Source organism: Pseudophryne corroboree, chromosome 3, assembly GCF_028390025.1.
Source record: "Pseudophryne corroboree isolate aPseCor3 chromosome 3, aPseCor3.hap2, whole genome shotgun sequence".
Lineage (NCBI taxonomy): Eukaryota > Metazoa > Chordata > Amphibia > Anura > Myobatrachidae > Pseudophryne > Pseudophryne corroboree.
In genome coordinates, this window is record NC_086446.1 from 168,789,111 (window position 1) to 168,803,519 (window position 14,409).

The 14,409-nt window shown below is 41.9% G+C and overlaps 1 protein-coding gene across 1 annotated transcript in view; it reads right to left on the minus strand.

Annotated features, from left to right (window-relative positions):
- Window positions 1–8,189: 8,189 nt before the first annotated feature.
- The window catches only part of TMEM132A (transmembrane protein 132A), a 189,610-nt gene continuing 183,390 nt past the window's right edge, over window positions 8,190–14,409 (minus strand). Inside the window, exon 11 of the mRNA XM_063963116.1 lies at window positions 8,190–13,976. Coding sequence (XP_063819186.1) covers window positions 12,855–13,976 — 1,122 coding nt within the window. The 3' untranslated portion in view covers window positions 8,190–12,854. The remainder of the gene's footprint in view (window positions 13,977–14,409) is intronic.

The following is a 14,409-nucleotide window of genomic DNA, read 5'->3' on the forward strand; positions in this document are numbered from 1 at the left end:
ATATAAACCTAGGCTTACCATATTATCCCTTTAAATGGGGAAACTCATGAATAACACTGGTTCTGTGGCTGGTTGGCTGACTATTGACTGGGTATTGATGGTGACTTAAAAGGGAGCTGGCACTTTAAATAATCTAAAAGTGAAACAGGCTCCTCTCCCTCTATGCCCCATCATCCCTCAGTTAAGAATGAGCTGAGAGGCGACGGGAACAAGATAACATAACTGAACGAGGGAAGATAGCATATAACAATTAAACATAACTAAATAACAATGAAGGCAAGAGAACAGCACTGGGCAGGCGGGCGGCCAGTGTCCCCTATGGTTTCCGCAAAAGGGATTTATCAGTAAGTACCAAAATCCTCCTCTCTCTGTCAGGTACTAGGGGACACTGGCACTACGTCAAGACGCTGGGGACGTCACAAAGTTTCCTCATTGGACGGGAGAGCACTTGGGAACTTGCAAAACCAGGCGGCCAAACCGTGAAGATGTAGCCGCAAAAGTGTCAAACTTGTAGAACTTATCAAACGTATGAATACTAGACCAAATGGCTGCCCTGCAGTGTTGAGATGTGGTAGCCCCCCGACTAGCAGCCCAAGACGCCCTCACAGAACGTGTAGAGTAAGCAGCAATTGATAACAGAGAAGGTCTAGATTTGTTAAGATCGGCCTGACGAGTTTGTCAGCCGAATCCAGAAGCCCAGGGTCTGCTTAGTAGCAGACCACCCGTGACAAGGGACATCATAAAGCACGAATAAAGCTGTCCGATCCATGTAGATCTTCAAAGCCTGCATTACATCCTGAGTAGGTGTTCCAGAATCGTCATGCAAGGACAGAACCACAATAGGTTGATTTGATCTGAAAAAAGCGGACACAACCTTTGGAAGGAGTGCGACCGCAACTCTGCCCTATCAGATTTAAGCATGGAGGCTCACAAGACAAAACCAATCAATTCAGATACCCCCCTGGGCTGAAGCTATGACTAGTAGAAAAACACCCTTCCAAGCAAGATATTTAAGGTCTGCATCTTCCAAAGGCTCAAAATAGTTGGACTGGAGGAAGTAGAGTACCAGATTTAAGTCCCAAGAAACTGTGGGCGGTACAAACAGAGGCTGTATACGCAGTACTCTTTTTTGGATTGTGGAAGGAAATCAGAGCACCTGAAGGAAACACAAGCAAACACATGAGAACATACAAATTCTACACAGATAGGGCCTTGGTGGAAATTAAACCATACTTGCCTACTTTTGAAAAAGCATTTCAGGGAGATTGTGAAAGTAACACCTATCAGTGCGTACGTGTACTGCTACATCTGAGAGGCGTGTCATGAAAAAGACTTGCATCCAAATGTAAATGAGCCCCAAAGTTAGTAAGATCTACTTGTTGAAGAAAAGACATATTTTACAGGATTTGTTTGTGTATTGTATTTTACATGAGGTTCCATATACTGTAAGTGGCCACAAGAAACCTTTAAAATGCATGTAGCCGTAGGGATTATTGTGCCTTATAACCAATACAGGGAAATGACACTGATGATAGCATTTAAATGTATGTATCCATGATTTCTTTTTTATTCAGGGAGATTGAGGGATCATTCAGGGAGTGAGGGAGATTGCTACTATTTCAGGGAGTCTCCTGCAGAATGAGGGAGGGTAGGCATCCATGAATTAAACCAAAGAGCTCCATGCAGTGAGGCAGTAATGCTAACCACTTTGCCAAACATACTTCTGTATATCATGAAGATAAAGTTCTATTTTCTTTGACAAAGTGTTATCACAATTCAATGTTCCCTAACCATGAAGTTGCTAAAAAGCCCTCCTCCATTACTGCTTGTCTGTTCAAACATGCAGCTGTGTTCTCAATGCTCACTTCCTGTGATCCTCAGGTAAAGGACAACCACAAATCATTTGTTTAAATAAGGTTTTATTAGAAGGGACTTTTAGAAAATAGTTTTTAATGCCAACTTTGTAGAATGCGCACTAATATAGGAAAAATTTCAGAATAATAAACTTGTGACATTGTGTGCATCGGGGGAGGAGGCATTTTCCTATCTATAGTTCTACTGAAAAACACAAGCTAGTCCAAGATAATTGATGACACAGTATTGTGCTCTACTGCATGACAATTAGAAATAGAGCTAAACTCTCTATATATATATTTTTTTTTCTGTATATATATATATATATATATATATATATACACACACACACACACACACACACATAGTCCATGTCTGCCTGAGCCAATACAGGGTGCAGAAAAAAACAGGTAGCCAGCACCCCAATTATATGCATTTCTTAGTTGTGGCGAGAATCACCAATCCATCACTCAACAAAATAATTTCAGTGGTAACTGCCACCTTCATCCAGGAGTAGCAGCAGTGAATGGGTGACTATATTAAACTATATCAAACACCACAACTAAGGGAGCTGTAGTATTTTGCAGAGCAGTGGTATAGCTCATGGACCATTGGCTCTAAAACAACCTGAGCTGGACAACCCCTTACACAATCTAAAACCACAACTTTGATTTTTAATTTTATGCCAACCTCCACTTAATGGACATCCATTTATCTGCCCTCAAGCTACAACTGGTTGAACTGCTGTACATTGACTAAAAATTAGGCTTATGCTGTACAGTAAGCATTTCATTTTAAGAAAATACCATGTATAATTCAGCATCTAGGTTGCTAAAATTGTTTGCATTCTCACTCAATCACTGCATTAGGCAACCACGTGCAGTCTGTGATCATGTCTCTTTTCTTCAGTCAAGGGCAGAGTGGCAGCTTCGTTTTGTTTGGTGGAGTGGACACATCTTATTACAGTGGAAACCTAAACTGGGTCCCACTGACAGCTGAAACTTATTGGCAGATAACAGTGGACAGGTGAGTTAGAAATATAGAAATTGACGGCAGATGAGAACCACTTGGCCCAATTTAGTCTGCCTATGTACTGTACACACACGCTCTTACACATTAGGGTTAAGTTTTGTCGGGAGCCATTTAACCTACCAGTATATCTTTGGATTGTGAGAGGAAACTGGAGCACCAGAGGAAACTCACACAAGTATGTGGAGAATATACAAACTCCACACAGCTAGGGCCATGGTGGGTATCGAACCCATGACCTCAGTGCTGTGTGGCAGTAATCATTACACCATCTGTACTGTTGCACTCAGGGCTCCTAATAATCTATGGAAATGCACGCTCGTTAAAAAAGAGATTGTTTACCATGTAAACTTTCTTTTTTCTATCTTTAAACAGCGTATCTATCAATGGACAAGTCATTGCTTGCAGCGAATCCTGTCAAGCAATTGTTGATACTGGTACCTCCCTGCTGGCTGGACCATCAACTCCCATTGCCAACATTCAGTACTACATTGGAGCAAGCCAGGATTCAAATGGACAGGTGAGATGAATGATACACCTTATATATATATATATATATATATATATATATATATACATACATACATACATACATACACAGTAATAACAGTTGTTGTAATATTGCTGTACACTCAGTTTTCATCACATATGTCAATGATTGATGCATCTTTATATTTTACCTGCAGTATGTGATCAACTGCAACAGCATCAGCAACATGCCAACTATTGTCTTTACCATCAATGGCGTTCAGTTCCCACTGCCAGCCAGTGCATACGTGCGTCAGGTAAGTTGGCCAACATGTATTAGCAAATACAATATACTGGTATTCCACAAATGTGGGGTGCTTGGACAAACTGTTGCATGTATGCCCATTTTCACAAGATGTTGTCAAACCTAACATACTTTCTTATACAACAGAATCAACAGGGATGCACCAGTGGCTTCCAGGCCATGAATCTGCCAACAAACTCTGGAGACTTGTGGATCCTAGGAGACGTATTTATCCGTGAATATTATGTGGTGTTTGACAGAGCCAATAATTATGTAGCAATGGCTCCAATCGCATAAAGAAGAGTTCAGCTCCTGTCCCTCTCTTTATCTACGCAGACTGCATTGTATATTATATTGGTTCCCATAACGATATCATTTCCACTTTTACCATAAGAAAAAATATATGGTAAAATGAATCTGTGAATAGTTTATTGACTAGCTGTCTTGTCACTTTAACAAACCATATTATACACACTAAATTTGTGTTGTGTTAGAATTGCAACATTTGGATCATTTCATACAATAAAAGTCTCTGAGCAATATGAAAAATGTGTAACTTGTAATTAAAATGGGGAAGAGGATACTTCAAATATTCCATAGGTGCTCAAAGTCGGTCTTCAGGATCCCAAACAGTGCATATTTTCCAGGTCTCCTCACACAATCGCAAGTGAAATAATTAACTTGGCAAGTTGTTCTTTTAAAATTTGCCAGTAATGAACACACCTGTGCACCTGCTGGGTTACATGGAAACAGTGAACTGTTTGGGGTCCTGATGGCTGAGTTTGAGAATCACTGAACTATTGTAGAGTATTTTTACAAGATATATAAACCTAGGCTTACCATATTATCCCTTTAAATGGGGAAACTCATGAATAACACTGGTTCTGTGGCTGGTTGGCTGACTATTGACTGGGTATTGATGGTGACTTAAAAGGGAGCTGGCACTTTAAATAATCTAAAAGTGAAACAGGCTCCTCTCCCTCTATGCCCCATCATCCCTCAGTTAAGAATGAGCTGAGAGGCGACGGGAACAAGATAACATAACTGAACGAGGGAAGATAGCATATAACAATTAAACATAACTAAATAACAATGAAGGCAAGAGAACAGCACTGGGCAGGCGGGCGGCCAGTGTCCCCTATGGTTTCCGCAAAAGGGATTTATCAGTAAGTACCAAAATCCTCCTCTCTCTGTCAGGCACTAGGGGACACTGGCACTACGTCAAGACGCTGGGGACGTCACAAAGTTTCCTCATTGGACGGGAGAGCACTTGGGAACTTGCAAAACCAGGCGGCCAAACCGTGAAGATGTAGCCGCAAAAGTGTCAAACTTGTAGAACTTATCAAACGTATGAATACTAGACCAAATGGCTGCCCTGCAGTGTTGAGATGTGGTAGCCCCCCGACTAGCAGCCCAAGACGCCCTCACAGAACGTGTAGAGTAAGCAGCAATTGATAACAGAGAAGGTCTAGATTTGTTAAGATCGGCCTGACGAGTTTGTCAGCCGAATCCAGAAGCCCAGGGTCTGCTTAGTAGCAGACCACCCGTGACAAGGGACATCATAAAGCACGAATAAAGCTGTCCGATCCATGTAGATCTTCAAAGCCTGCATTACATCCTGAGTAGGTGTTCCAGAATCGTCATGCAAGGACAGAACCACAATAGGTTGATTTGATCTGAAAAAAGCGGACACAACCTTTGGAAGGAGTGCGACCGCAACTCTGCCCTATCAGATTTAAGCATGGAGGCTCACAAGACAAAACCAATCAATTCAGATACCCCCCTGGGCTGAAGCTATGACTAGTAGAAAAACACCCTTCCAAGCAAGATATTTAAGGTCTGCATCTTCCAAAGGCTCAAAATAGTTGGACTGGAGGAAGTAGAGTACCAGATTTAAGTCCCAAGAAACTGTGGGCGGTACAAACAGAGGCTGTATACGCAGTACTCTTTGTAAGAACGTTTTTACATCTGACAGGAGCGCTAGACGTTCTTGGAAAAAGATAGATAATGCAGATACCTGAACTTTCAGGGACCCCAGGCGAAGTCCAGAGTCTAAACCAGCCTGAAGAAACAGCAAAAGACGTGATAAATGAAAGGAGTCTGATTGATGGTAAAACCTTCCGCTCACACCAAGAGACATAAGACCACCAAATTAGATGATAATGAGACGCTGTAACTGGTTTACGCACTCTCATCATCGTAGGACTCATGGCCTCTGGAATCCCTTTACGTTTTAAGATGTCTGTCTCAATAGCCATTCCGTTAACCTTAGTCGTGGGAAGTCTGGGTGCATGAAGGGATCTTGCTGTAGCAGATCCGGACGCAGAGGAAGAGGCCACGGCTTATCCGCCAGAAAAGAGTGCATGTCCGAAAACCAAACCCTCCGAGGGCAATCTGGTGCTACCAGAATCACCTTGATTCATTCCAGTTTGATTCTCTTGAGAATCCGAGACAACAGAGTAAATGGAGGAAAAACATACACTAAGCAAGGCCAGAACGTCCACCACTTCTGCTTGAGGATCTCGTGTCCTGGACATGTAACGAGTAAGCCGAAGATTGAGTCGGGACGCCATGAGATCCACCTTCGGACAACCCCAATGTTCTATCAGAGCTTTGAACATTTCTGGGTGAAGAGACCATTTTCCTGGATGGATCTCCTGACGACTGAGATAGTCGGCTTCCCAATTGTCCACTCCCGGAATGAATCACTGCGTGGCGTTCTGCCCATTAGGGAATGCACGTCATCTCCCGCATCGCCATGCGACTGCGAGTTCCATCTTGTGTGTTGATGTACGCTACAGCCATTGTGTTGTCTGACTGAACCTTATACCGCCTTCAAGAGAAGAATGTGGGCGGCCTGCAGTAGAGCACTGTAGATCGCCCTTAGATACATTTATCGGCAATAGAGATTCTTCCGGAGACCAGTGGCCGTGAAAGTGAGAATTCAACATCACCGTGCTCCAATCTGCCCGCCATGAGGATGTGTAGTTAGAGCCACCAAAGTAGTGACACCCTTGTCTTGGGAGTTTAACGGACCAACTGCTGAAGTTGGAGATGTGACCCGGACCATTGACTGACACCAGTCATGGTTTGAATACTGCCTGGACCACCGATATCTCTAGCAGCTTCTCCTACATATATAGCCTGCATTTCACCAGCTTTTAATCAGCCACAGAATATGTGTAATTCAGGAGTGTCCCGGTTTAAAGGGATAGTATGAAAAACCTAAATAAACCTGATCATCCAGCTGGATGTTTTTCATTAAACAGTCAATGCATTCTTTTGAGTCCCTAATCTAAGATTTGGCATCTATTGAAAAAAGCGGTTTCTCTGGAAACATCAGTCAGCGTTCTGTTATGAAAATAAACATTTTGAGTTTAAAGGCATGCATTTAGTAAAATGCTAAATTTTAATGGAGCAGCTTTCTCCCCTCAGTGGAGACCAGGAGCTGCACAATATAGCATTATTTAGCAGATGTCCTCATTTGCTGTTAAGTGGCTAGTTAAAAATGTAGATGAGCAGAACTAGTCTTCCAATAATAAGCCAGCTGCAAGAACTATCAATGTCACACCCTACTTGTATGTGTGCAGTTCTTGAGAAGCAGCTAACATGAACATTTAAATGGCAGACCTTTGTTAAAATGACCAATTTCTAAAACCAGTCAGTCAATGTGTTTCTTGGGACAACTAATTATCGTGTGTAGTTAAAAAAAAACACAATTTTTTTTAAGAACGAGCAGACAATAAAATTAAGAGTCCATAAATATTTATTACAATACATGGTTAACTTTGTGCTTTAATGGTCTTGGCAACTTGTTGTGTGACTATGCTATTCTTAATTTCAACAAATTAACAATAACAGTTATCAGAGAGAGGAAGATTAATAAAAATGAATCTAAAGCAAAGTAGATGAACAGTATGTAATGTACAGCAAATTCAATAAATGTGACAACAAAATAAGCAGAAGAACAGTAGGGTGAATGTACTTGGCACCAAACATTTCCCCTGCCCATTTCTGTTTATTGCTCTATATAACTGCTTCTTAGGTAATCTGAAAGAGCCCAGACTGGCACTCAGATTTGGGATTATTTAAATTTTACAATGAACACTTTGGCAAATAAAATACAAGTCTCTTACCAAGTAGGATGATGCCACTATGACCACAACATATCATTTGTCTGTGCGTAAGGTTACTAGATAATCCCTTTAAAGGAGGCCACATATGAATTACACAGGTTCTTTGGCGTATTAAAACCAGGAGAGATGTTGACTTGAAAACAGTCAGCAGCAGAATCTGTGAAATTTGTAAGCATCCTCTTTCAAAGAGTAAAACTGGTAACCCTATCTGCAGGACTTGACAATTTCTTTCTAAAACCTAAGAGCCAGGATGAAAGTATAGCAGCCAGCTCCCCATCCCCCCCAGCCCAAACATGAATAAAAAATGTAATCCCTCCCCACCCCCCTTCCCTGTGGTCATATTACTGAGCAGTTTCTGACACCTTCCTGGCAAACCCCCCCCCCCCCCTTCCCCCTCCCTTGTGGCCCCATCACTACGCACTCCGAAGCTGCAATCCCCGGACACGCAAAGACCTTCTTAACGGAGAGCTCTATGCAGCTGGAGTTTGAAGACAGCAGACAGCGCAGGCTGGAATGGACAGGAGGAGTCAGCGCAGCCCAGGTACATACAAGCACAGCAGTCAGCGCAGGCTCCGATGGACACTCAGCACATGCACTCCTGTGCATGAAATGGCCACGGCAATACAGACATGCCCACAAATCTCTGCTGGGACTGACTAATACTGTATCTGCTTCCTCCCTCCCTGCATAATCTGGTCACCAGGCAGCATAATCTAAGGAGCAAAGCCCTGCTATCTGTGTATTTAGTACAAAATATTTATACAGAATATTTTTTGTTTAGGCATGAGATGTACACGAACTTCATATGCAAAAGGACTACTCTCCCACTTCTTAGAACAAACTTTCTAGATGGGTTACCTCATATATCTATAGCTGTCACTACACCATTTTAGTAATGCGGTACCTTAAAAACAAATGCACCACTTTCAGACATAAGAACTGGGAAATACATGGGTACGCCCCGGGTCTATCATCTATTAATTCTCAGGTTTTAGACCCCCATCTCACTACATCAAAAACCCAGGAAATTCCCAGGTTGGATGCTTTCACACCGAACCTGGGTCTGCCCTGGAATTTGATGTATATTTACAGTTTACACTTTCATGTATATTATTTAGCCATTGCTAGATGTTAATGGCAAATATGTGGTTTTGGGGGACATTTACTAAGCAGTGATAAGAGCGGAGGAGCCAGTGGAGAAGTGCCCAAGGCAACCAATCAGCACTGAAGTAACATCTATAATTTGCATACTATAAAATTATACAGAGCTGCTGATTGGTTGATGGGGAAATTTCTCCACTGGCTCACTTCTCTGCTCTTATCACTGCTTAGTAAATGTCCCCCTAAATGGTCTATTTACTAAGCCTTGGATGGCGATAAAGTCGATGGAGATAAAGTCCCAGCCAATCGGCTCCTAACTGCTATGTCACAGGCTCGGTTTGAAAAATGTCAGGAGCTGATTGGCTGGTATTTTATCTCGATCCACTTTATCTCCGTCCAAGTCTTAGTAAACAGACCCCTTTATCTTCTATTTAAATACATTTTTCTTTAAAGCTGATCTACTTTACTTTATTTTTTCTTACTAAGGTGCTCACACTCACATTCCCCTTAACACAACCAGCTACCAGCCAGTATTACCATTCCTCAGTTTCAGATCTGTCCTTCTTGTGTGTGAACTTCCTGTAAGTATACAGCATTTTCCCAGTCTGCTGTGTAATAGTCTAAACGTAGCTGGGTTATGTTATAGCCATTCGCTGAACAACCAGACACTTTTTTTCTTACCTGGGCCTAAAAGCCCAGGTTGGATGCATTCACACTAGAGGCAACAGTATCCGTTCACACGGTCGACCATGTTATGGTCGACAGTCATTAGGTCGACCACTATTGGTCGACATTGACATGGTCGACATGGACACATGGGCGACACATGGAAATGGTCGACACATGAAAGGTCGACACGTGAAAAGGTCGACACGTGAAAAGGTCGACATTAGTCTTTTTACTTTTTTTTCTTTTGGGGAACTTTTCCATACTTTATGATCCACGTGGACTACGATTGGAACGGTAATCTGTGCCGAGCAAAGCGGTAGCGGAGCGAAGGCACCATGCCCGAAGCATGGCGAGCGACACCAAAAAAAGTACAAAAAAATGCATGTCGACTTTTTCATGTGTCGACCATGTGTCCATGTCGACCATGTCAATGTCGACCAATAGTGGTTGACCTAATGACTGTCGACCATAACATGGTCGACCATTCATACCGGAACCAGAGGCAACCCAGGTGATACCAAGGAAAAACCCTGGAACAGAGCAGGGTCATCAACTCGGGACTTCAACCCGGGTTGTTTCTGTTCACACATAGCAAAAACCCAGGTTGATTTGTGTTTACGGTCAAAAACCCAGAATTTTGCTGTAGGTCTGAAAGGGGTATAATACCCTTTTCAGAAAGAAATGTCTGAATATCCCGGCTTTTACCCGGCATTTGAGTGTCGGGTAGTTTTGCCAGGCCCTGCCTGACCACTCTTTCACACAGGGAATCAAATTACCAGGTGAAGCAGTTCTACCCAGTATTTTGTAGGTCGACATGGGTATTTCTTCTATGTCAAAGGGTCAACCTGGGTCTCTGATCCTGGTAAATTCCCGTGTTCGAGTCCCAGGAATTTCAACCCGGGATGACCTTTTACACAGAAAAAGGACCCGTGTTTAATCTGAAAATTACCGGGTAGAACTTCTTAATCCGGTAATTTGACTTTCTGTGTGAAAGAGGTGTATGAGGGGAAAATCCTAGTTGAGTGACTCACTGCAGCACAGCCTGTATGACTGAACTTTGACACTGGAATTATTGCTGGTCAAGAGCACGGTTTCCCCTAAGTTAGTGGTTCCTAAACTTTCTTGCATCACAGTGCCTTAGAGTATCAGCATTTTTTCCATGGCACCCCTTGCCCAAAAGTTTCTTGTAGAGAAATTCAGCAAAAATTCTCAAAGTAAATTGTACTTACTAATAATAATGTGGTGGTGGACAGGGTTGTGCTTTTGTCGTCAACTTATTTTACGACTGGCAACCACCAGCACTGATTTTGTATATAACATGGACCATATAAAATTTTTATTTGGTATTAGATCAACAAACTGTGGCAGCTCCCTGCAGGTTACCCTTGGCACCCAGTTTGGGAATCATTACTAAGCAAACCAAGCTAAGCAATGTTTCAATGATTGTGAATGCAGCTCATGAGACTGGACCCTTCATTAGATTACAATTTTAACTCTTTCCATTCTGGATTGTTTAGAGGGCACCTACAGATGTAGCCACGCTCATCGTGGCTTCTTCTGCTGGCTATGTGAACTCCTGTTGCGGCTAAATGGGGGCATGTGAATGGGGACATGTGTGCGTCATAGATGCGAACGTGGAAAATGAGCTCCGAATGAGCCTGGATGTAGCCACGATGAGCGTGGCTACATCTGTAGGTAGGTTTTGGACTGTTTTTTGGTAACCACTGCACAACGGCTAGTTCTCCATGTTACAGTCAGAACAAATTAAATCTTTATATTAGGAGTTTATTCATGAAGCAGTGAAAAGAGTGGAGAAACAGACCAATGGAGAAGTTGCCCATGGCAACCAATCAGCATCTCCCTTAAAGAATGTACTTAATAAAGGCTTCCTTCAAAGCTGATTGGTTGCCATGAGCAACTTCTCTTCTGGTCCTTTTCTCCACTCTTTTCACTGCTTTTTAAATAGACACATTAGTCACTTGATCACAAATATCTACAGTAACTTTGTAAAGCAGATTTTCAGACTATAAAAAGCACATATTACAATGCATTGTGAAGGAGTCTCACAACAACTAACAATTATAACAACAATTGTAGCAACTGACTGGAATGTAGAATTTAACTACTCTAGCAAGGTTCTTATTTATATTCTGAATGTGAGATCTCAAGTTTACTATTGCCTCATACAACTTTAATAAAAACAATATATTATAAAAAAACACTTATTTATACACTTAAAATAATAGAATAAGAACACTTGTGACTCTTTGTCAGGCAGATGAAGATTCTCTGTGCTTACATCATCAACCCCGCTCCAGATTAGGCAATATAGGCAGGTACCTATGGCCTGAAACAGTAAGGATGCAGTGGCAGGCTACAAACCCCCCCACCCTCCCCACCCCGCAAAAAATAAAATAAAAAATCAGACAGAATTTGGATTTGGCAGTATGGTAACGTCTGATAGTGACTGACCTTGTCAGCTTTAGTTATTCATGACAAGTACAGCTAATTAGGAGTCTATATTGATCTGTTTGCAGTCTGTCCACAAATACCTCTGAACCTGTCCTATTTTCAACCAACGTGCATCCCCAAGTTGGCACAGATCCAGTTATTCAATGGTTACTCCAAACAAGACAACAGCAGCATGTATGCCCATTTTAATAAACCACACAGTGAAATCTCCACAGGCCATGGATATACAGATTATCTCAAATTGGTCTGACTAAAATGAAATGCTGATGGCCTGGAAACTGCACTGCCAAGAGCCCAAAGTAGTCTTGATCTGGTATGTTGTCAAACACAGATAGATAATCGTTCTCTTTAACACTGAAGTTCACAGTTACATAAATTAAATAATTGCTTGAATCTTAATTCTCTAAATGTCATTGTGTGCACCTACATGTGCTAATGAATGCCTGGTAATTTATTACTGAGTTTATCATAAAATAAATTAAAGCAATCTTAGTAACTTTAGTGTAGATTCCCAGGCAAATATGAATCCATATATTCAAACTTGGTTTGTTGATTTCTTGATTTTACCATTCGCATTACTAGAACTATGGAAATCATGTGCTTTGCAATCAAACCATCCATTGCTTAATTACAATAGAGAATGTAGGTTCACACTCCTCGTTCTCAAATCTCTTACGTAAATCTGGATCATAAAATACATTTTACATAAGTTGCAGAACAAGGCTTTAAAGATGATTGATATATCTTCCCAGAAACTTCATCTTACTCAACCGTGTGTTACTTAATTTCTTACAGTAATGCTTTATGTTCCTGAATTAAGTCTATCTTCTTACACTTGGCCCAACTACATCCATTCCTTTACCCCTTTGCCCATCTTTCTTTCTATCTTCCTGATCACCCCTGATCCTTTCCATGTAGCTCAGGATTTCTTGAGGTTCTCTCATTCCCATGTCTTTGCATACCCACATAATGTCCTCTTCACTAGCAACCAAGATGGAGCGCACTGATGGATCATCAGGAACTTTTTCAATTCTAGTTGTACCTTGTGGTGGTGTTCTGAAAGACATATCCTCATTTATTTTGGCTTCTAAGCAGGCCTTAGCATGGGTTGCAGGTGTAGAGAAAGATCGGGCATCAGACGGATAGGCACTAGCTGTCTCAACGCCTTGAGAATTTCTCACTGGATGGAAGGTACTAGTCAGACTTTGGGGTCCCCTCTCCCTTCCTTCCCATTGCCCTGTTTCCTCCTCTTCCTCACTCACTCCTCCTTGGGTCCTTGGTCCATTCACTTCTGGGCCCTCCAACCATACCCAGTTTGGGCCTTCATGATTTCCAACCCCCTCAGGTGCCGATTTTTTCCTATGTCTTTTGATGAAAGATAAGCAACTCAGAAAGAAGAGGAGAGTTAGGAACGAGAAGATTGCAAGAAGCCCATAAAGTCCTTCCTCCAAGCCTGGTATTCCCCACCGCGTTGTGACAATATCATCCAAGCCAGAAAGAGACTCATCTTCAATGGTGGGGTCACCACTCCTTAGAATTATGTCACTGGTGCCTGGAATAACACTGTTGGCATTTGAGTTTATATCACTATCCCTGGTGATTAGGTCATTGTCACCCTGTATTATGTCACTGCCAGGATAGTCACCACTTTCTGTTCTATTCTTTGGAAATGTTACTCGAACATACCCAGCATTGAGCAATCCTGAAGATTCTCCTTCTCGACACTGCTCTGGCAGAAACAGAGACATGCGCAGTAGGGGCTCTTCACCTGGACTCTCAAAAATTAACACTGGCAATGAGCTTGCAGAAACCCCTGGTCGACGAACTGATAGGACAGTGGGATCAGAGGACACAACAGACAATGACAACTCCAGTGGGTTATAAAGAGTAACTGGAGCAACAGACATATCACTGAACAGCATCCAGACACACAGCACAGCTTCCTAAAAAGAGAATAGAACAGGTTGTTAGTCTAGATTAATCAGTTACAGTACATTGGGAACTAAGCATTTTAGCCCCTATATTGACTAAATAGAGGAAATTAAGCCACCCTCAAAAAAGGCACAAACTAAATTTTAAAAGAGCATAAAAACCAAATAGTAAAGAAGGGGACTTATCCTGCGCTCCACAATGATATCGCAATTTAAACGATTCTGGAGTTGTTGGGAGGCTCACATACGTGCCATACAGAAAAGAAATATGCATATAGTGAAGTATAGTTTTAATCAAACCTCAAGCACAGTAATGCAGCAGTAAAAATCTTAATAGTCATTTAAAAATTCCACTCCAACCGCATAAATAGCAGCATATATTTTGAACAGCACTAGTGCAAGGGCTGTGATGAGTTCTGCAGTTGTTAGAAAACTCACATAAATG